We start from the raw sequence: 22,805 nt of genomic DNA, 5'->3' as shown, positions 1-22,805 counted from the left end.
CACAGGTTTTGCCTTGATTATGGTGACAAAAGTTCTAACAGCTTGTCACATGATTATCACATGCACTTACACACAACAATGTTCAGAAGCATAACAGCATTTTAATAGTAATAAAAACTAGTAAAGCTCTGAGCAGTTCAGACTGGCTCAAGCCCCCTGAACAGCAGATGGCAGACTTGCAGCTTCAGAGATCCTTTTATTTGCTAAATATCCTCATTTGATTTTTTTAATTTGATATTTGCAGACTGTTCCTCAGTTGTATGAAGTCAGCTGTACTACTGGTACTGCATCATCTGCTGCTGTACCATAAAAACCCTCGTGTTTAACAGATTTTGGAATGCTATCTTTTTTGGGGAAAAAAATTCCCATATTCTCCAGTATAAAATCTGAAGTACTACTTGCTTCTGTACCAAAGGGAGATATAAGCAAGCTTGTTGTTTAAAATTCTATACAAAAAAAGGTAAATTATTTTCTTTAATATTTCTGCTTCCCCGTCGCAGTTTTAAAATCACTATTAATTTTTAAATCAAATTAGCTAGTGGGAATAGTATGTCCAATCTTGCCACTTAAAATAAATTATACCTTCCTAATACTTATAGGTTTTGGATCTGCATATTTATAGAATAATAACTACAAGATCATATACACAAGGGGACCCCTGGTGGCCTAGTGGTTAGCATGCAGGACTCTCACTGCTGCAACCCGGGTTCGAATCCCAGTCTCCCGGGCAGATGGAGCTCGTTAGCCCTGTGAGGCCATCCATCTATGAGAAGGTCACTCTAAACAAACCTACGTCCTGAGGACCTCACTGCCATTGTCCAAGCTTGCTTGGCCCCGGCAGATGAACCTTAGGATTAAAGGGTGGGCTCAGTTCAGCGCAGGCTGTGTCTCACCTAAAAAATCCATTGCGCAGGCTGGAAAGGTAAAAGACCTTTCCCAAAATCTTCGTTCGCGAAGACTGGCCATTATTATTATATACACAAATGATACAATTTGTCATCAGGCCTGAACCCAGTAAAATTGGATGTGAAAGCAGCCATAGAGACTTTTGGAAATTTTTTCAAAATTAACATAAAAATACACTGTAAAATTAATATCATGATGCACATTAAAATCTCTGTTCAGCAGGCCAGGAAATGTCATCTCCAGTGCAAATCCACAGTTTTTATGTTATAAAAGTGCCAACATAAATGCACCAAGACTGCAGAAAACTGGACTGTACAGAGAAGGCCTACCTGCAGTTGTGTCTGATCCATGCACCACCAGTGTCCTATCTCCTGCCACAGGCTAAGAAAAGCCACAACTTAATTTTAAAACCCCAGTTTGTCTTGTTTTAGACCAGAACAAGAGGGAAAACTGGCCGATGAACATCAGTGAAAGCAAACCACCCTGCTTCCCTTTAAATAATGAGTCAGGAATGGCTGGTCCCTTTCAAGGGAGAAATTATCTCTTAAAAAACTGTCCCCCGGTTGAATCTTACTTTTCATTCCTGATCCCAAATCCTTTCAACCCAGCCAGACAGGAATCAAATCCCTGGATGACTCCCACCATACGTAGCCAACTGCCTCACCAAGCACAGCCAGCTGCTCTCCCAGGTCCTTAAGGAATCCACGTTCACGCTTACAGGGCTTCAGTTGCCAGTTCAGGCTCAGGTTGGCAGCCTGACTGGCAGGCGGTTTTCCACTGAGACTGGAGGGAAAGCTGTACGACACGTGAGGACATCCTGCAGCCCTGAATTTCTAGGATTTATCTATGTGATGTATTTGAACACTATTTTTCACATCTCTCATGCTGATTACAGCTTCTGCTTACATTGTTTACAAAGTCGCCATCAATATTACATCAGAAAGTGCAAGTATTCAAAACTGCTCAAGTGCAATAAATATTTTTTAGTATACATCAACCCTTCAGATATCATATGCTCCTGTTTAATTCACCGGTGAAAAGACAAAAAAAAGTTCTGAAGGATCTGAATCAAAAAAGATTTGACAGTGCAAATGTTTTTTCTGCCTCTTTGGTTAATAGCCAAGTGCAAAACCAAGGTACCTATTCCACGTTCTTAGTTGTGATTCTCCACAGTTTAGAGTGACCCACATTTAGGTCAGAGGAACGCCCTTTGCAGACAAGAGACAGCAATCATCTCTCAGATTTGCTTCATTTCACATTCTGAAAGCTTTCACTCTGAAAGAAATATGCCTTCTGTATGAGCTGGGGTGAACAGACTCTACAGTTACCAGCACACAGCAGCCAAAGAGAAGAAGCATCCATGATGAGGGGCAGCACACAACAAACAGCCCCCAAGAACTGAGAGGCTGCAGAGATTTCTGGCCCTGTTCAATGCCCAAGAACCCACAAGCTCAGAACTGCAGGACTCAGCCACATCTGTACAGGACCATCAGCACATGCCAGTGCCAACAACAGGTTGTACAACCCCAACTGTGCCCACAAGGGCTGTAGTTATTATATGCAGACAAAGTATATACACACCCCAAGAGACAAATGAACCCCTTGAGAAACTTTCTGGAGATGTTCCCAAAAGCCACTGGTGAGCCAGTATGACCCCCAGCTTCTGGGAGACCACTGTGTGGGCCTCCAACCCTGTAAAAATGCCTGAGAATGTGTGTGTATCTGCATGAACTCTGTGAGCAAATGAATGCATTGTGTGAATAGTTATCTCTTATCAATAGTTCATTCTATTAATACTAGCAGTTGAACTAATAAAAGTTGTTCTAATATTGATTGTGATCTGTGTCTCACCCTCAATCCCCTATCGGAGAAAAGGGAATGTAAAACACACGTAGATTAAACGAGTAGCACAGGTTTAGGATCACTATTTAAAAGAACAAAACACAAACCCACACATTTTTGAAGGCTTGGGTAAAGGAACACAAAAGGCAGTAATTAACTGCATATCAGTTGATGCAATGCCAAGTTCCCACGTAAACTCTTAAATTATGGGAAAGATCAAATGATTCAAGTTGTCTGTCAGTACCCTCTTTGACAGTTAACCTCATAAATTACTTGTTCTTAGATTTGAAGCCTATGGTCCTACTACAATAAATTGACAGAGAATGATCTAAAAATATCAATATAATCAATTACAACCAAAGATGTGTTTTTTCCTCTTCTGGAAATACTTTCAACATGTATGTCATGTGACAAATGGAACAGGTGAGATGCTCTTTTTTTAATTCTTCCTGTTCAGAGACCATATATGCCCCTTACAACATCCTTTTAGGAATTATACATTCCATAAGACAATGAAACCACAAATGCTACATACCTCCTATTACATCACAGTGCTAATAAACTGTTGGGACAAAGCAATAAAGAAGTCTTTACAGTTCTGCACGGTGGTTCATGCTTCTTGTGATGGCACTTCACGCAAGGTTTTCTATTTCTACAGACTTGTTCTTTGAAAGGGCAGAGTAAGTGCATGTCAAGACACAATGAAACAGTTCTTTCAGTTCTATGTACTTTCCCAGATTCAGGTGAAGAACAGGATAATTGAAAAATCCTGTTTGAGGATAAAACTGCTTGCAGGAAAAGCGAAAAAAGTAGTCTGAGCAAGTAAAGAGAGATCTAAGATTTTCTATTATTTCCTCTTGTTATATCTGCAGGGAGGACTCAGAAAACATTGTGATTATTTTTATGTAATCTCTCTGTACTTGTGTTTGTCTGTCTCAAAGGAAAACAACCAGAACCAGTATGGTCCCTTGTTGGTGCCTCAAGCATCCATGGAATGTATTCAAATATTTTTTTTCTTTAATATCAGTAGCCTTAGTAAACATCTAATGAAGAACTTCACAAATGTATTTTTCTTAGAGGACGTGAAATAGGCAAGTGAGGAGTAACAAAACTTACTTTCTGCTTCCTTTGATTATGGCACATTAAAGCTGTCTAGAAATCCAGACAAAGTGGATTTCTCCTCAGTGCTAAAACAGAACTAAGCCAACAGTTTCATCTGCTGCAAAATCAGAGAGCCTGTATCAAAGACTTTGGATGCTTGTTAAGTGAAGTTTTAAATTAATATGACTGTTTCTGTGCATTTTGATGGGAAAGCCAAAAGCAGGCACAGTCACATTGGTCAAGTCCGGCACCAAATTTCTGCATCATATCCTGTCTCTAACCTGCCTCGATCTCCTGTGACAGCACAGTGCAGTGTGCCCTGGGAGGAATGCAAGGGATGTGCCTGATCACTTCAGAAGAGGCTCTGCTCCCTTCCTTCTCACAAACTAGCATGAAGTCAGGACACCTAGTACAACTGCTAGGACCACACAAGGCACAGCATTGTAATTCCAAAAATACTGCTGTGACTTTCTTCTAGAGGCTTTTTCCAGTAACGTATCAGCAGTTGGTTCTTTTTAATTTTTCTATCACTTCTATGAATGTAAGAGACTTTTAGCCAAAAAGCACAGTGGCACCTACTGTGCAGTATGAGCCACCCTGAAAGTAGGAATTTCAGCTGATTAAAAAAGACACTTCCATAAATCCTAAAACTTCATACTATGTAAATTTTGTAGGCCAAGATAAAAGTGACTTCTCCAAACCAGTGTAATTCAATGTGCAATATTTAAAACATCCATTTACAATACAAGCTTTTTCAAAGTGACAATAAAATTCTTTGGAGAACATATGCATTTATTAAAACTTACTCTAATCAGATGCACTGGAAAACTAAGAAAGAGCTCCTTTAACAATGAATTTATTTTTAAAGAAAATTAACTCTTCACACTGGAAAAGCAGAGTTTTGTAGCACTAGCCAAAGCTTCCATGCCAAGTTTCAGAAGAAAAACTTGGCAGCCTTGCTTTGTAGCATTCACATCTAAATAAGCATCTACACCACAGGAACTTGTAATAACATGATCACAAAAGGGCTTTCTCTGTTCTAGAAATACTCAAAATCTTTGAAAGAACTCTAAATCCTATCTAGAAACAGTGTTCAGAAACAGCAAAATTGCTGAGTCTGTAGCACTTTCAAAGTGTAAAGTCTGATGCATCAGGATATTGACAAAATATTTACTACAGTTACTTTGTCAACATTGAAACTTCATAGTTCACACTGGCTTGAGAAATAATTCAAGCCACTACCATAACATTTTACTGATTGCTATGAACCAGAATGCCATGCATTCCATGTATGTGCAAGCAGAGAGAAACAATCAAAATGCAGTGAAGGAGTCCCACTCGAGATCCTTGTGGTTGTAGGACTGTGAACTACAGACAAGACAGACTGCAATGCAGCAGACTCCCCAAGTGTGTAGGTAGATTACTGCATCTGAAATTTAAGAACACCAAAAGCTGACTGAAAGCAGTCACTACGCAACTTTGCGTACACAAAATAAACCAGCAACTGCTAAGTAGTCTAGACTGAAGTCCTACTGCCTTTACTCACCCTGGCAGCTCATTACTTATTTGAAAAGGATTGGGTTCAACTCTACAGGAGACAACAAAGCTGTATGTGAGCTCTGGCCTCTCTGACTCTGCTTGCAAGATTGCTATAAAGATCATAAAAGCAGTGAAATGACCCAGATATTTAGAAACCAATTACATCCCATCTGCAATGGATATGCTGACTTCAGAAAAATAGTATTTCATTCCCTAAAGGCAAGCCAACAAGAATCTTAAGCAAATGAAGAGTGTTTTATATAGAAGAAAGTCTTGGTGAAATATAATGATGAAAAATTTAAGTTACAATTAAGCAAGAAATCATTCAGTTGCTCCTTGTTTTCCACATAGGCTTAAAAAATTATAGAATATTGCTTTTTTTTTCTCCTTCTAAAAGTGCAAAATTTTAGAATGATTGAAAACACTTAATTGCTTATTCAAACAAATATAGTTGCTGGAATTATGTTCCTGCTTGTGTTTTGGGCATCAAACTACTGGATTTTCCAATGAAATTAACTTGTAAGTTCACACTTTTACAGAAGTGAAAAAGCTTTAAGGTTAAAAACCATGAAATTATTGTGTACACAGAAATTAGTAAGAACAGTGGGCAATAATTCCATGAACTCTTCAATATTTCCTCCTTTGGTTAAAGCCTTAATACATTTAAACTGATGCAGATCACTATTACATTTTAACAGAAATATCACAGATTAAATACTTTAAATAACAATTAATTAATAAGAAAGAAGATAAAGTGTGAAATAGTTTTGCACAAAATTAAAGTTTTTACAGATCCTTTCACAAGTGCTTTTTTAAAAATAATTTGAAATTACTAGAAAAACAATGGCCAAAAGAAGGTGGTTTTACATGCTGCTGAAATTTGTGTGTTGCATGCTCCATCACAAGAGATGCCATACAGCAACAGACCAAAAGAAAAAGACTAAACTTAGCATTAGCAGAACAGTCCTGTGGATGTTGATCACATTTTTATTAAATTTTTTTTTACCTTTATGGAAGAAGCTGCATAGAGCATATCCTCAAGACTGAAATGGCAACACTGGTTGAGGTATTCCTGACAAAATTCTTGAATCAATTGCAGATTATACAGGCTGTCAGCCAAAGACATTGTCTCTTTCAAACAAATATCTAAAAAAGAAGAAAAGAAGCAAAGATTAGATACAGTTACAGATTTGCAAAAAAGTGCTTTTTAGCTTTGCCGGATTCTGAAGCATTTTCTGGATTCAGACTTGATTTCTGCCCCCCCCCCGAGACTTTTATATTTCTATTTCAGAAATTAACTATTAATCTACATTTTATGCTTGCATTTTTATATATTTAGATATTTTTGTGAAAAATAATTTTGTTTTTCACTATTGACAAGTTTATTTGTTTTTGTTTTGCCTTCTGTGAAGATGGAAGTTATGCTCTCACCCCTAATAGTTCCATGTAAAGAAAAACCATAATCACTAATGGAATTTTTTCCAATTAGATTTTCTATGGAGCAATGGCAATAGGAAATGTACATGTTTTCACATGTTTCTCTGTACATATTAGTTCTTTTTCTTTGCACAGGGACCCAAGAGCACATTTTAATGCCATTAACCCTTAATCTTCACAAAAAAGCAGCATTAGATTGGTCTTATGTTTTTGTGTTTGTGGATTGAGATGCTTGAGATGAGATTTTACAAGGTGCTGAAGCCTGTTACAGGAATTATCACTCTCTGTTTGAAAGTGCTATTTAAAGACAAAGAAGTGGTCACAGTGAACAGACTCGTAGTTATACAGTATTCTCTCAATACTATTTATGCCCAGATAACCTCCTGTTCTCTTTTTATGACTGCTTCTTGGAAAATTAAGTAGCAATAATAACTTCCTAGAAAAGAAAAAAAGACAGTCCTTGTAAAAAGAAGGACTGAAGGAAAAAAAAAAAAGAAATATACTTCCAGAACATGCATTAGATTTTATTCCTAAAGCAACAGTGTATGACAGAGCTCCACATAAATTTTGAATTGTTTAGGATAAAAGGTTTCTTCAGACATGGAATCTACTTTGATGCTAGCAGGATAAGGATTCCCATACTGAGGAAGTCATACCTAGTCCATCAATCCAACCCCACAGACGATGATCAATAGAAAAAAATGTTCGACTAAACTGACTGAAAGGAGATTAAATTTAGTAATGCAAAATGTGAAATCATGTATTTAGATCTAATAAAATTATAATGTGATTCACTAGCCGAGAGTGATATAGAGCAGGAAGTTATCATGTATTAGCCATTGTAAACATATTCATGTGCCTTTGGCATCATGCAGCTATGGAAAAAGCAAGCATGATGCTAAAATGTTTTAGAAAGTTTCTTTCCAGTAGTGACAAAGAGGCACTGTACAAAGGTAATGAGATGTCAAGCCAGATTTCTGGGTACAATTATGACCATCCATATTCAAGAAAGATAAACCAAAACTGGACTAGTTGCAGAAGAAGACTATTGAGGATAATAATGAGCATGGAAATCTACTTCAGCAGGGGAGACTGAAAAGGCTTGGTTCAGTTGCCTGGTCTAAAATAAGAGAAAGAAAATATATCAAAAAGGTAGGCATAAGATTAAGAGAAGCTATTCAAGCCAAAGGGTACTGCTGGAACAACAAAAGTATGTAAGACAGGCTACAGGGCACACTTAGGTAGAAAGTAAGAATGAGATTTAAAACTCGGTTAAAAAAAATGGGTAAGAAGAGTACAGATTTTCAAGAGCTTGACAGTTTTGAGAGAGAACAAGATAAGTTCATGAAAGGGATTATATAATTTTGTACAATAGCCAATTTCTTGACTCACTGACATAGGAAGCCCTTTCTAGTTCTGTATTTCTTCAAGGAAACCCAGATTTGAAAGTTAAATGAAGTCTTAATGAGAAGTGATCTATTTCAGACTACAGAGAACTCTAGAATAATTTTTTTCTTTTTTGTTAATGCATTTTTAAGCATTTTTGCATATGCATTTTTGTTACCCTCCTTTCTTCAGTGCCAGTACAGAACCAAATCTCAGTAAAATTCAACATGCACCAAAATTATGTTATCTAAATACTGGGAAGATGAGCAAAATTTTAAAGTATTTCTAGTTGCTTTGGAGTACCTTTGAATTTACTTCTGAGACAATGACATTAATATATCTTCAGGGAAGATGATGTCAGGACACCTAACAAGAATATTAAAACTAAAGTTCCAAAGATGACATGTGCCTTGTCCTGTTTAAAGTCTGGAGGAAGATGCTGGCAAGTACATATGTGGTTAATGCAAGGAATACAAGGTCCTTCAGACTGTCTGTGTTTTCAGCCATGCTAGGACAGTCAGAAGGAACTGGGTGTTACTCTGTTCAACGCTACCCAAGTTTTAACTCTTCCCTAATCACATACAACAGTATGTATTTGGTTACAATATTTATGTAAATTAAAAGTTCTATTTTCCAAAATTCACAAGCTGAAGAAGAATGGTGAATGCGTCTTCGTGTCTTTCATCTTCAACGCCTACTGTGCTGGAAGCTCCCTATAAAGTGCTTGTGTATATGAATTCCAGATTTTAGTCCTTAGTAAGCTTTAAACCCTTGTTCACGTTCCTGGATTTCTCAGAATGTTTCTGTATAAGTGTTCCCACGACATCAAAGGTATAATAGTCAGAACACAGGCAGAAAATGATGGGTGTTAGCTGCCAAGACATTTTACAGCTACATGAGCCTCTTAGTTGCCAAGAGGAAGATAGAACTTTAACCAGGCTACTGAGGAATGAGATGAAGCTGCTGATCATCACAGACAATTGCTATTATTGAACAGCGTGACACCAATACCTTCTAGACTGTGTATTTCTGTTTACAAGTGATACAGGAGCTCTCAGATGAACTAAAAGCCCAGAATACAGAACAACTATTTGCCATGGAATGCAGCTATGCAGAGTCTAACTCTAACATCTTCCATGTTTTATATCAATAACTACTCAGATTCACAAAAAGCACTTATGGAGCTTCAAGAATAAGTTTTGCAGGTGGTTTCAAGTTTCATAGCACAAAGTGCAACAATGTGTTGTTACAGTCAGATCTGTAATAATATATCTTAGGATGTTTATATTAGTGTGACAACATAAAAGCAAGCACATCGGGGAAGGACATCTTGGTTCCTTTCATTTAAATGTAAAAATAAATAGGTACAAAGTTAATATTAAACTCACCACACTCAAATGATGCCTTTGGTCTACCATATTCAAGCACCTTCCCTCACATAGTTATCAAACAAACATTTAGACTTTTATGGACACATTTACAAGCCAAAAGACATGTTAGACATACCCTCCAGTTTAATGATATCTGGACAGTAGAAGTGGATCAGGGCTGCTAGAGCACAACCATCTGTACCATCTTTCAGCAGATTCTCTACCAATGGAATGCAGGGCAGCTGTTTAAGCAACGTTTGCTCCTTCCTGTAACGTGCCTACAATATAGAATGAAGAAATTTAGAGAAACAAAGGCTCTGAAACACATGAAGAAACATATTTATACTATAGGCTTTACACCCTGTTAGTGAAAAAGCAGTATTCAAGAAATAGCTGAATATTCTCAGTATTAAATTTCCTAAAACTACTCATATTATGCTGCATTTTGAATGGCATAAATAATATCTAAGAGGAAAGGAACGATAGTAATTTTGAGCCTTTCCTTCAAAGTCACCAAGTCTTAATGATCTCTGTATAGCACACTGAACTAAATAGCATTATATACCTTCAATAAAATTTAACACTCATCATTATACAATCAAAAATTATCTGTGTAAACACAGTGAGACAAACCCTTAGCTAGTGAAACTTCACTTTACTGGCAAGTCATGACTCTGAAGTTAACACATCCAAATATTTTGCCCAAAATCTCATTCTTCTATAACTGACTTCATGACAAATTCAGAAACAAGAAAATAATGGAGTTCATCAAATGTGGATTATTACTAGCATGTGTCACTATAAGCAGTCATAGACACAGAGAAATATTAATGGTCAAGTGTTATGACCATGCAGTAACCCAGTTATATAAGGAAACGTTTTGAAAAACAAGTGGGCATATAAAGAGATCATCAGTTCAGAATACTGAGATAGCATTTATCTGCAGTGAATATATTTTTAATGAGTTTCTTTTTTTTTTTTTCTGATAGGAGAGGGGGGCTTACTTAAAAAATGGACTTATCATTCTTAGGTTTTTTTCCCACTTCTTCCTGGGCAAAAAAATGGAGGTGGAAGAAAGTGGTATAGATGTTAATTTGTTAATATTATGTACTAAGACATTTTTAAAGCAGTAATGAAGGATTACTTTTCCATTCACACCACAGAACTACTTATGATGCTATTTAAATTCATCTATACACACTAAACAGCAAGTCTCCCTGCAGAGATTCTAAGAAGTCTTTGTGAATGTTACTCTTCCAGCAAGTCCAAAGCTGACAGTTCCTATCTCCTACTCTCCATCTTTTGGCTGTGCTAGAGCAATTGCTGATGGGATTGCACGGCAAAACCATCGCTCCAGCTACAACTCTCCTTTGTTTCTGCAGTGAATGATTGGGCAAAGATGGAGGTTTTACGGGTGGGGTAGGAATTGTTTAAGTGAGTTTTGCACACAAAAAAGTCTGTGGAACCACAGAGTAACCCTGAGGGTTTTACTTACTGGCACTGGATTTCTGTCAAGGATCACATGGGATTATTTCAGTGAATGTCAGTGTCCCCTAACTGGTCTAGGAAGTCAAAGCCTAATCTGGCAACAGCAGCCACATCCGTTCTAGAAAAATAATGGGCTTGTACTTGACCTGGAGAACTTATACTTTAACCAATTAATATTTTTTAAAAATTATTCTTTAAAAAAAAAGTTATTCTTTACTTCATACTTTTAGTGTAGTGGTATTTGTGTGTCAAATAAGCTGTACAAAAAATGAAAATCTCATTTTTGCATGCTACAGGAAAAATTCACTAACACCAAACAAAATCATGCTACTGTTATGCATTATTAATATTCTTTTCTCCATGTTCTTAATACTCCCTAGTATTTCTAATCAAATAGGCCAATTATGCTTGCAGTGGAAGTTTATTCTTTTTCACTGTGGCAATCCACTGCCCCAATATGATGAAAATCCTGCAAATTTCAAATATTAAGTGATTGTGTCTCTATATATCCTCCTCAAAATGACTGAAATTAAGTCTATGAAATACTACTATTTAATTATGATTAAACATGAATAATTATAACAGATACAGGATACAGATGGTCTCAACACCATGGTCGAGAAGCTCTGTGTAATTTATATATTCTTTTGAATAGCATCTTTTAATGGAGTATTCAAAAATATTTGAAATTGATAATACAGTGGTCTTGCACAGTAAATCCTGTGAGGAAGTATAATGCCACTTTAATGAGGCCTTCACTGGCCTTATGAACAGTGCCCACAGATGCTAGAAACTGTGTCATATCTTTAAAGTGGACCTAGAAAGAGGACTTAATTTATTATAGAGTATGCCAGGCATGTTACTTCAGGAAAAATAAACTCATATAACCTGATCTGCTAGGTTCAGTAGGGTATAGTAGGCATCATGTTTCAATTTGGTTGAAAAGAGAAATTATACTGAAAAAAACAAAAGACACTGGTAATTGTGCTGCATTTTTAATAAACTTCCATTTGAAGAAACTCTTCTCATCAGTTGCAATGCTTGCTACTATATATGGATGCAATAACGCAAAAGATTAACCTCCACATTTATGATGAAGCTCTAGTGCTAATTAAAACATAAATGCTAATTCAGACATCTTCCTTCTGAGATCCAAAACCATCCTGATCTAGCATCTTTGAGCTTATACTTAAAGCAAGTAGTCAAGACACTTGCCTACAAACAAGGTCAGATAAAGATGAGCCAACAGCACAGTAGCTACTCTGCCATAAGTGCTTGTGTGTATTCAGAGTTAATCATTAATAATGAATGCTCTTACACATTCACCAGGCAGTAGATAACATGTTATAAATTTACTTCTCCGAGTAAGTTTTTAGCTGCCTGTATGCTCAGGAATCTCTCTCTATGAAACATTTGTTCTTTATAAAGGGAAGAGGCAGAAGACTGGCTGAACTGTTAAGAGCAGCCTGAGCCACGGCCTTCCTATTGTATTATCAGTAGCACTTGGGTTTCAACTGAACCAACAACTCAAAGTAACATAAATACCACTGGTTCGAGTTGTCTATGGACAACTGGCAGGCAAACTGGAGTTAGCTTTTCAATAGACTGAATGTTCTATATTTGAATACCATTTTTATGCAAAAGAAGAGAATCATTAGTAACTAATACCCTAGACAAAAATAGAACACAAACATATTCCAAAACTGCTTTGAAGTAGCCACCTTACTTTGTGAAAATGAGACCAAAAAGAAAGTGCTTAAATCTTGGGGTGTTTTTTTTTCATTATTCCCTTCATCTAATTACACTATCTTAATTATAAAATAAAATTGAAGGACTATGCTGTGAAGAGCAGTGTATCTGTGTGTCACCACTGTAACAGATAGCATTTTAGAGAAACTGCCCGCAGAGACTGTTAGGAATTTGAATACTGATTAGTCTGCTGAAGACAGTACTTTTAAACTGGTTTTCCAGACACTAAGTAACTTTTGTTGTTGCCTTTATTGTTATTTTCAACTCTTTCTGCAATGTAAGAACAGTCTTTTACTAATTATGACAGCAAATATCTGAGAGACTGCTGTATCAGTTACTTGGTAATCCTTAGAGCAAAGATAGGTCAGAATTAGTTCTTTGGAATTCAGACCAGAAGTACGCAATTCTGCATGTACCTTAACAGCCTACTATTTTGTTCCCAGCAAAACCTGCTGCAGAATAAATAATCTAAATGCATTTCAGGGGTGAATTACTGTATGATAGAGGAAAGTAATGATAACACCAAGGTGACACAGCACAGAGAAAACAAACTTGATTATTACTGCAGACATGAACAGTTATTTGTTATTGCTTTTAGTGAAATTATAGTCTCACTAAAAGTAGACTGCTTTGTGTGGGGAGAAATTAAAGCAGTCTTAAATCAGTTGAAAAACTAGGGAATTCTAGACAAATGGTGTAATGATTGCATACAATAAGATTTCAGATTCCATGTAGCATCAATAATCAAAAGCTATTTCTGCAAGCCTCTTTTTAAAAGAGAATTGGTATAAAATAGCATGTGATTACTGAAAGCCTATGAAAAAGTAGTTTGTAAATACCCTGATCATTTGACATGAGTTAATATTGGGTAGCACTGCCTTGTACGGACCCACTGACTGCTTGAAAAATAATTCCTTATCCAGCATTGTATCTCATTTCTTTTGCACAGATTACCTTGCGAAGTAGGTTTCTGCAGTACGTATATCTTTGCAGGGCAATCTCTTATAAAATTATCTCATACAGATAAATGAAATGAATGATTAGACCAGCATGACATGGACAAAGCCATTCCCAAAATAAGCAATTTGATCAAAGTGAAGCAGTTGGGCAAACTTACAGGAACCAGTTTCCAAAACCATTTGGTAGGAGACTTCAGAGGAAGCAGTAGGAAAAAAGAATAAAAGCAAAAAGCAAAGGAAAAAAAAGGAACATTTTATCAGATTTCATAAATTACTTTTACAAAGCAATTTTCTTTAACATTCTCAGTTTTGTATAACAGTGAATTGTAATTTAATGGTAAGCATTAGTGCACCGTAACTCTGCGTATTGAGCTAATTAGCAGCAATAACAGTGGAGAAATATGTCTGCACTCTTTGTAGATCAACATTATAATTTTCCCACATGAACAGATAAGATTGTCAGATCAATGCAGTTTTATGAAATGCTTTCACACATCTAATTGTACTCTACATATGCAATCCGACTGAGGAATTCATTTGAGACTTGAAGTCATGATCACAAGTATCAAAATGAACACCAGCAGCACACATGGGGAAGCAGGGAAGCTAAAGCAATGAAAAAAAGGATAAACACACTGTAGTACAGTACAACCAACTGCAGTGAAGCTTGTGTTAGTTACTTCAAGCCAAACAGTAACATTCAACAGTATTTTTAAACAATCATATGACAGTTTTCAGAACAACAAGAGGTACAAGCAGTTATATTTTTGCAATGACAAATCACATTAGCATCAGCTGCATGATGTGCAATGACCTGAAATGCAGATGGAGTTCTGATTGCTGGCAGAGAATGATCAGAACTGGTACATACAACTCTAAACTCATATGTGATCCAAAAATACTAATCTGAAGCACACTGAAGTAATTGATTTTTCTCTGTAACTCTACACACTAGTTTGACATAATACTTCTACTATTAAGAATAAAAATATTGTATATCAGTACTATAAATACACACAGAAAACTTTATCATTCTATGGACTTCGTTTTAGGAAAAATAAAAATCAAACCCATTACCAAAGTGCAGGAAAGAATTTTTGTTTAAATGAAGAGAAATATTTTCCAGGAGTGGTAAAAATGTAGTTTTAAAATTGCTATGGAAAAAATTGCGATGGAACCTTATTATTTTATGTAGTTGTTAAACCTTTAAAACAGCTACAGTAATGATACAAAGCTTTTATGCAGAAAAGCTATTGTGCACTAAAGGGTGTCCATTAGTAGCAGGGCTATTCTCAATATTCTTCTCCTCCATTTAACTGGATTGTTGCAGCGGAGAATCCCAAAAGGCACTTAGAAAGAAATTAACTACAAGATGCATGCTCATGAGTGGCTCTGGACATTTCTGTTGTCACACCCAACTAAAGCACTTTCCACAGGGTTCAGTATCTCTTTATATCACTGAAATATAGTAAAAGTATGGGAAAATATGTGAATTTGAAAACAAATAATCTTAATTTTTCAACTGCAATCAGGAATTCTAAACCATATCATAAAACAAGGTTTTAGATAAATTTACTGAGAACAGACCTAGGCTGCCTATTATTCTGCTTAACTCTGATAGGAACATTCTTTCTTGGATTTATCAAGGCGAACTGTATTTCAGATTTGGACTAAAAGAGGCCACCAATGTCTATTAAATGATAAGCTGAAGAACTACTCTTTGGAAAAAAGCACAAATTTGTTTAAATTCCCAAGACTAGCTCTCTGTAACAGTAACTGAACTCAAAACTAGTAATCCAATATATATTTTTATTTATCCACTTGGTTGAAAGTATGGTTGAGATGACTATGATTCAAAGGGGTGAAAGACTTAAGATAATCAAATTCAAATTCAAAATTACCCCAAGATTTATAAATATACACTTTGTAAAGCCACTTAAAGGAAAAGAGATAAAGAAAGGCTGAAATCTCTTGGACAACATAATGGGAATTCAATGAGTGTTGAACTGTCACTTTCAATCAGCAAGAACAAACTTTTTTCCCCTGGAACTTCATAAAAATCATTCACTATAAAACAAACCAAGCAGAGAATCCTGGCTGACTTCTCCCAATGTTTAAAACAACAACAACAACTACAACGAAAAAACCAAAACAATCCCCCACAATACAAAACAAAAACTGAAAGGACAAAAAGTCTTCTTTACAAGGAGACTTTTTTATCCCCCCTAACAAGGTTTTAAACGTGACTATGACAAATTGGATTCATCCTATGGTGCCAAAACATGGCAGTCATGCCTTTCATTAAAGACTTGTTTCTGCTGTCTTCCTTGCACCATCATTTGTGTTCATGCAGCTGTGCATTAATCAAGAAGTTGATTCTGCTGCAAATTTTTCTTCTTGACAGGTTAGCTTTTGCTAGCAGTGAGGATTTATGAAACATTAAATTGAAAGTGGAACTACGGCGTTAGTGTTTTACCTTCACGCAAAAAGTTGCACTGTTTAAACTAATTAAGAAAAAACTTTTGAAGAACACAGGTACTTGATGAATACTCATACATTTGTTTCTCTCATATGATTTGCATTTACTTGTCTTAAATCTGTTAAGACTGATTCAGTCTCAATCACAGAAGCAGATGGGAAAACAACAGGTTTTTGAGAATGCTCCAACTACATTGAAAATCAGTAGTTTAACCAGTGCAACTGTGCAGTCACTACATATTATTCAATGGAAGCCTGAAAACCAAAGCTATTTACTACAGAACTGGAAATCCTAGTTGTGAAAAAAGATGCAGAGACTCTACCAGAAACGGATGAGGTTACCACAAATCACCAGGTGATCAAGATCCAGAAGACTACCTGGAACTTAAAATCATACATACTCCTTCCTCTCATCTTCTACAGACAGGCAGTAGCAGAATTAAGTGAAAGAAAACAAAAGCAACCTCATAATGTGTTAGCACTGGTTTTATCCATCCAGAAATATAAAATAGGTATATCTTATCAGTTGTATTATCTACTAATCTGTTTATGTGATGCTTAAAACTTTTGGAAACGTAGAGATTTATTGTTTACTGCAAAAAGGTTCACTACAGGTTTGTAACAAGACAGTAAGGCATTAATTTAGCAGACTTGAGGGTTACACTGAAATTATTTTTCACAAGTGATAATGAATTTATCACAGTAGGAAATGATGAAATTATTAAAAAGTCTACTTGTTAGCTTTATTTCACCTTTTTGGTACCTGATTTTACTGCTTCTTGGCCAGAAATCAAAACTGAAGGAAAGCTTTCCCTAATGACTAGAATGAGCTGTTCTTCCCAAGTTTGTTTGGCCATCTCTTTAATCAGCGGAAGGGGCATTCATAATTTAAATTTAGTTCCAAAACACTCAAATATCCAAAGGTGTTTGCCTAGATCAGAAGGGAGATTGCAAAGTTTCTTAAATTTTAGAATGGAATCATCACCTTTTGAACTGCTAATTGTGTTGGTAACCCAGAGAACCTAAATTACATAACAAAGCCCCAACCTGAAAAGGATGGTGGAAGACAGAAAAGCTGCACAATGGAACACTCCAGTTCCCCTTCATGCTAAGTTTTAAGATACAAATAGAAGCAGCAATTAGGAGTTTAAAAAAATTGAAGGAAGAAAATAAAACAACTGAATTCAGCTACTGAGAATTAAGCTACAACTGTAATATGAGAATAAAAATGTTACATAAATATCTAGAAGTATAATTTAATTTTTTCCATAAAAATGGAAAAGCATGTTATATTCCTTTAGTTAAAACAAAGGCAGAATTTAATTCTCCCCCTTTTTTAATCTAAGAACATCTACTGATACTAATAGCTAAACCCAGGAACAGCATGAAATGAAACATTATACAGATATTTCAGCAACACCCAAACCTGGTACAGGAATTTAGCTACAGTTCTGACACAGCTTTGCTGAGTACAGGTTGGAAGGTCAGTGCTATCATTGATTCTGAGTTCTTAAAAGAGAAATGCATGGAGTGGTGCAATATGGAGGCATAATCAGGGTAAAACACCTGGGTATCAGGGAATGAATATTAGGATGCTTGACTGGAGCTAGCTGATAATTTAACAGAAACTCTGACCAACTCAATTTGATGCATTTGACCCATCCAGTGCACCTGCATTAGTTTGCCTTGTAAAGCCATCATGACAAAAAGAATAGCTGAGATTTCATATTAAATTAGTCATCAGTTGAACAGACCAGTGTTTCTCAAAGAAAACCTGGAGTTAAATAATCTGAAAGTTAACATAACCCCCTAGCATGGAATATCTTACTTAAAGCAATTTATGCAGCTGAATCCCCCAATTAGGGAAAGAACATAACATGTACCTGGGACAATAGCATCAAAAATTTAGTTTACAGAATAGAAGGTCTTAAATATTTTTTTCCAGGATATGCCAACTGTTAAATTTTGCTTTTTTGCAAATGCATTTGTACCTTGGCCAAAAGAACTGGGCTCTAATTGTGTTATAGCTTCACAATATATACCATTTTTATGTAAATGTGTTATTCCACTGTGTCCATTTATAGGATCAGAGTTACAAACCATACAGGTTTTTCAACAATTGACTCAAGAATGCTGATGTTGAAAATAAATTATAAACTAAAAGTTTTACCATTTTCTTCCTAATATAAAATGCAAACTATAAGTAAAAATAATACAAATATAGATAATACAAATACAGATAATTTTATAGCATTGCTCTGATAAAAATCTTTTTAATATATATTTGTTTGTCATATTATGACTCTCATGCACTTTGAATTTTAAAAATTATTCTCATCTTTCCAAGAGACCTAAAAACCACATAAAACTACCTACTGTTATTTTCAGCAAAAAGAAAAATCACTAGAGGACAGAGGTACACAAGTTATCTCCCCGTCCTCTGTTTACGTTGTTTTATCTAAATTTGAGAAATGAACTTGTCAAGGACATCTCATTTTCCAGATTTGTAACCTACTATCACTATTGAACACAGCTTAAATTTTCCATATCAGGGTATATGCATCAGTCACTCTACTATTGTAAAACCCACCATTTTCTTTTTGCTGAGTCACATCCTAATTAGCCTTCATCGTTCCTTATATTTAAAAAACCCTACAAATTGAAGGATATTCACTACATTCATGTTTTTTGAAGCTGAACATCTAACCTGGTCTAGTAACCCACAACTCCTTCAGAGCAGCTTTGAAAAGGAGACAGCAGCTTACATGACAACAGACCAGGAGAGGAACAAGGATTACAGCCTTGCAGGAGCTCAGAAATCTGTTCTGCATTCAAGTGCAGGGATAATACCAAAGGGTGTTCAAACTGATTACCAATTCCCCAATAATAATTATATCTCAGTAGGAAAAATGATCTTGTTCTGAAGCAAGCAATTTTACATACTCTATAAGTGTATGCTATCCCTCTGTATTTGGCTGAGTATATAATGCTACTTAATTAACTGAACCCCACAAACAAAAGAAGAAAATCCTGTTAGGAAAGGGAATCAAACATAATCTGTTTTTATTGTATATATAATAAAACCTGTAATCAACCAGTATTTTGGATCATAGCCAGAGCAATGCTCCCCATGATGCTACATACAGATCTCTCATTTGAGATTCAGACAATACACAAGGAAAAATATCATTAAAAACCATGAATACAATGTGCTATTTTTTGCATATCAGATCTGACTGTAGACCTAATTCATTCAAAAGTATTCATTAATCTTAACAAATTCCTTATCACTAACATAACAGATGTTTCCCTGCTATCAAAGATTTATTTGTCAAAAGGAACAACTGGGAATAAAAAGTGCAATTCTATTAGTTTTACTTTAAAATGGGTATTTTAATGAAAATGATAAAACTAATAACAAAAGGAATACTACAAGTTTTCTTTCTTTAACAAGCATTTATAAGTTCAATGTCTGCAAATGTATATTTACATACTATATGCAAGTAGTTTTTGTTTACAGATAAATGCTTATTCTAGTTTAAAATACCTTAACTTCTACACCTACCTTTTGACCTCCTGCAGATTCTGCACTGTGATGCTCTTTTAGCTTTTGTTCCTGTTCCATGATGTCTTTCAAATGCTCATTTACCTAGAGACAAAATAGTTCATTCAGTTGTCTAAGAAACAAGTCATAGAAATTACAGGCTTTCAAAAGGTCTACAAATTACAACCACAGAGTTAACTAAAAAGATAAAACAATTATTTCAGACTAAATCCCTGAAGCAAAATCAGCCAATGTCAGTCTCAGATGCAGTCTAGGGTCACTACTTGATAGCTTTACATTGTATCAACTACCTTGCCCCTTATTATGCTCGATCATATTTGATTAACAGTGTATCCTTGTTACTTGATTTGGTGATGCAGTGAAGGTAGATCACTTTAAGCAAGAGGTGTTCAAACACAAACAGAATACCTTTGGGTTTAGGTTACACAATGAGATGACAACTTCTAAAGAGCCAGGAAGAGACCCTCGAGCAGCCATCACGGCACCTCAATGTGACAGTGACAGCTAAGATGTCACATGTAATGTATATTACAGTATTTAGTTAGCCTTCCCATTTATTTGGTTCACAAAACATGCTTAACTTATTTCTGCAAACTTTGTTTTTTATTATCCATAAACAGGCTAAAGGAACAGTCTGTATCAGACACAGCGCTGATACACCTACATACACACATATCCTACCCTCTCACCCTAATCGAATCACACAGGCTACAAAGAAAGTCAGCCTGCCTTTCCAGTACTCATACCTTATTTATCCAGTACATGACAGCATCCTCAATATCATAAGGTACATCTGTAGCTTGGAGGAAGGTTGAATACTGCTGAGTGCAGGCAATCACTTTCTCCACGCTGACCATCTCCACCGTGTAGGCCATCATGAGGGTATCAATCATGGCCAAGTGAGCGCTCTGCAACCAGAAGCAGCAATACCTAATTAGCTTGCAAATCAAAAGATCACTTTCTTATGGATTGCTTGTCAACACAGCCACATATGTGAAAAGACCAAAACTATAGTTTTCTGCCTGGTTGTCAGCTTTTAGCAAATGAAAACAAACATAACAGATTTGAGAACACGAATTAAATTTCAAATTAAAATAACTCCTGTAAGAAAATGAACACAAAAATTAAAGAACTGAAAATGAAAAGAATAAGCAAATTTAATGATTCAAACATCTCATCACCTTTAACAGAGCTAAAGAGATCTTTTAAATTTGTCACCATAGGAAAAACAACCCCCCCGCCTGATCAATGTTATTTGTACTGGAAATAAAAGCTGAGACTGCCTGCTAAACAACCTTCATCATCACGAAAATGCTGCATTAATATGTGAAAGTTGATCTGTATTTAAAGTCATAATCCAGGAAGAAGACACGATTATACTAATCTTTAGCAAAACCCCCAACATGATAGAAAAACATATTCTTTCTTCTAGTATATTAATTATGTTATCCAGATGCAGCTAGATATGCTCAACTAGGTTTAAAATAAGCATGTACTGATAAATAAAACATAGCTTCTTTTAAAAGATGAGGTACATTTCTCCTGGTGTTATGTCTTAAAAGACAACGGCTATTTCACAGTTTGTAATACTTAAAAATAAACAAACAACTTCCCCTGCCCCCCTCAAAAAAACCCAACAAAACCCCCAAACACAGCAATAAAAAGAGGATGACAACCAGGATTTACATTAGATTCTTGTGATCGAATAACAAAATGACTGCAGTTTGTAGAGGCAGTGCCTACAACTAAACAGATTTCCTTTATCTTCATGATAACAAAAACAGAAACAGTTTTCTAAGTATTAAGCAAGATTTCCCGTGGATCAGAACAATTTCTAAAGACGTATTTTTTAAAACATTGACTTTAAACACAGCTCACAAAGCAAACAAAAATCCCCAACACTTGCTAACACCATCACTTCAATGCTATAAAAAATATTCATATAAACATCTCACAAGGTAGCTGTGACAGCCATGGTAACAGCAACGAACAACATGAGTCACACGGCAATATGCTATCTAATCATCACACTTAAGGTACTTGATGCACATAATTCACTCCAGAATTTCCAGCAGGAAATGAACAGATCCAGACTTCATGCTGCCCTTAGTGTTTGTACCACCAACGACAGTGATGATGCTGACCTCAGAAGTAGGCAGCAGCACATATCAATTTTTTTAATGCAGTTAAGTTGCTTTGTTTGACAAAAAAAAGGCAAACTACAGTCACTTTATCTACTAAAGACATTCACAAAACTGTTCCTGATAGCCAACCTTCTTGGGATGAGCTTGTTTTCCTTGGACCCTGGATGTGACCTGAGAGCCCTGTCTGCCCCAGACTCCACCTGTGCTCCCAGCAGTGGCAGTGCAGCCAGGCTGGGAAACAGCATCTCCTCACTCCTGACACCACTGATGGACTTATTCAGAATAAACTCCTTCCACACCATTATTGTGCCTTATGAATTTACTTGCAGACCTTTATGAACAAATACTGATACAAGCTCTTAGGGGAATGAAGGAAAGTGCTGGGGAGCTGAATTCTTGCCACTCAAAGCATTCAAGAAGGAAAAGAGTATTGCCCATATCCAGCCTCCCAAGGAGCCTGCACTCCAGTGTGCAGTGCAGCAATGCTATCCAGGGATGCACAAGCCACTCCTTTGTTGGCCCAGCAATGCAGAGAAAAGTTCAAGTCATTAACTACTAGTACAGTCCCCCAAAATGTTGTGAGGGATTGCAGAGCCTGGGTCAGTCATACAAATCCATGCAATTCTGGCAGGAGTTTCCAGCTCAGACTGCAGAAGGAAGTTTACGCAGTTTATGCAAGAAGTTTAGCATATGTAGTACACAAGAAAGAAGGGAAGATTTGGATAATCTCTGACATCCAGGGTCATTGACCTAATAATCTTTCCTTGCTACATTTTTCTCACCTAGTCTGAACGGCTGTTTTCAGAATCTCCCCAGGAGATGAAATTAAGATATAATTAAA

General features: G+C 36.1%; 1 protein-coding gene across 4 annotated transcripts in view; it reads right to left on the bottom strand.

The window, feature by feature from the left end:
• The window catches only part of CAMSAP2 (calmodulin regulated spectrin associated protein family member 2), an 82,475-nt gene that overhangs the window by 21,539 nt on the left and 38,131 nt on the right, over positions 1-22,805 (bottom strand). For 2 of the 4 annotated variants that reach the window (XM_027671812.1, XM_027671813.1), the window contains exons 3-7: positions 20,567-20,728; positions 19,821-19,904; positions 13,936-13,968; positions 9,718-9,859; positions 6,395-6,534 (exon numbers count right to left, since the gene is read on the bottom strand). In XM_027671812.1, the coding sequence (XP_027527613.1) occupies positions 6,395-6,534; positions 9,718-9,859; positions 13,936-13,968; positions 19,821-19,904; positions 20,567-20,728 (561 nt within the window). The remainder of the gene's footprint in view (positions 1-6,394; positions 6,535-9,717; positions 9,860-13,935; positions 13,969-19,820; positions 19,905-20,566; positions 20,729-22,805) is intronic. The other 2 variants (XM_027671815.1, XM_027671816.1) reach the window with 1 other exon arrangement.

The sequence above is a fragment of the Neopelma chrysocephalum genome, unplaced genomic scaffold, assembly GCF_003984885.1.
Source record: "Neopelma chrysocephalum unplaced genomic scaffold, ASM398488v2 Primary Assembly neopelma1_97222, whole genome shotgun sequence".
NCBI classification, from domain to species: domain Eukaryota; kingdom Metazoa; phylum Chordata; class Aves; order Passeriformes; family Pipridae; genus Neopelma; species Neopelma chrysocephalum.
This window is presented reverse-complemented; position numbering and strand designations above follow the sequence as displayed.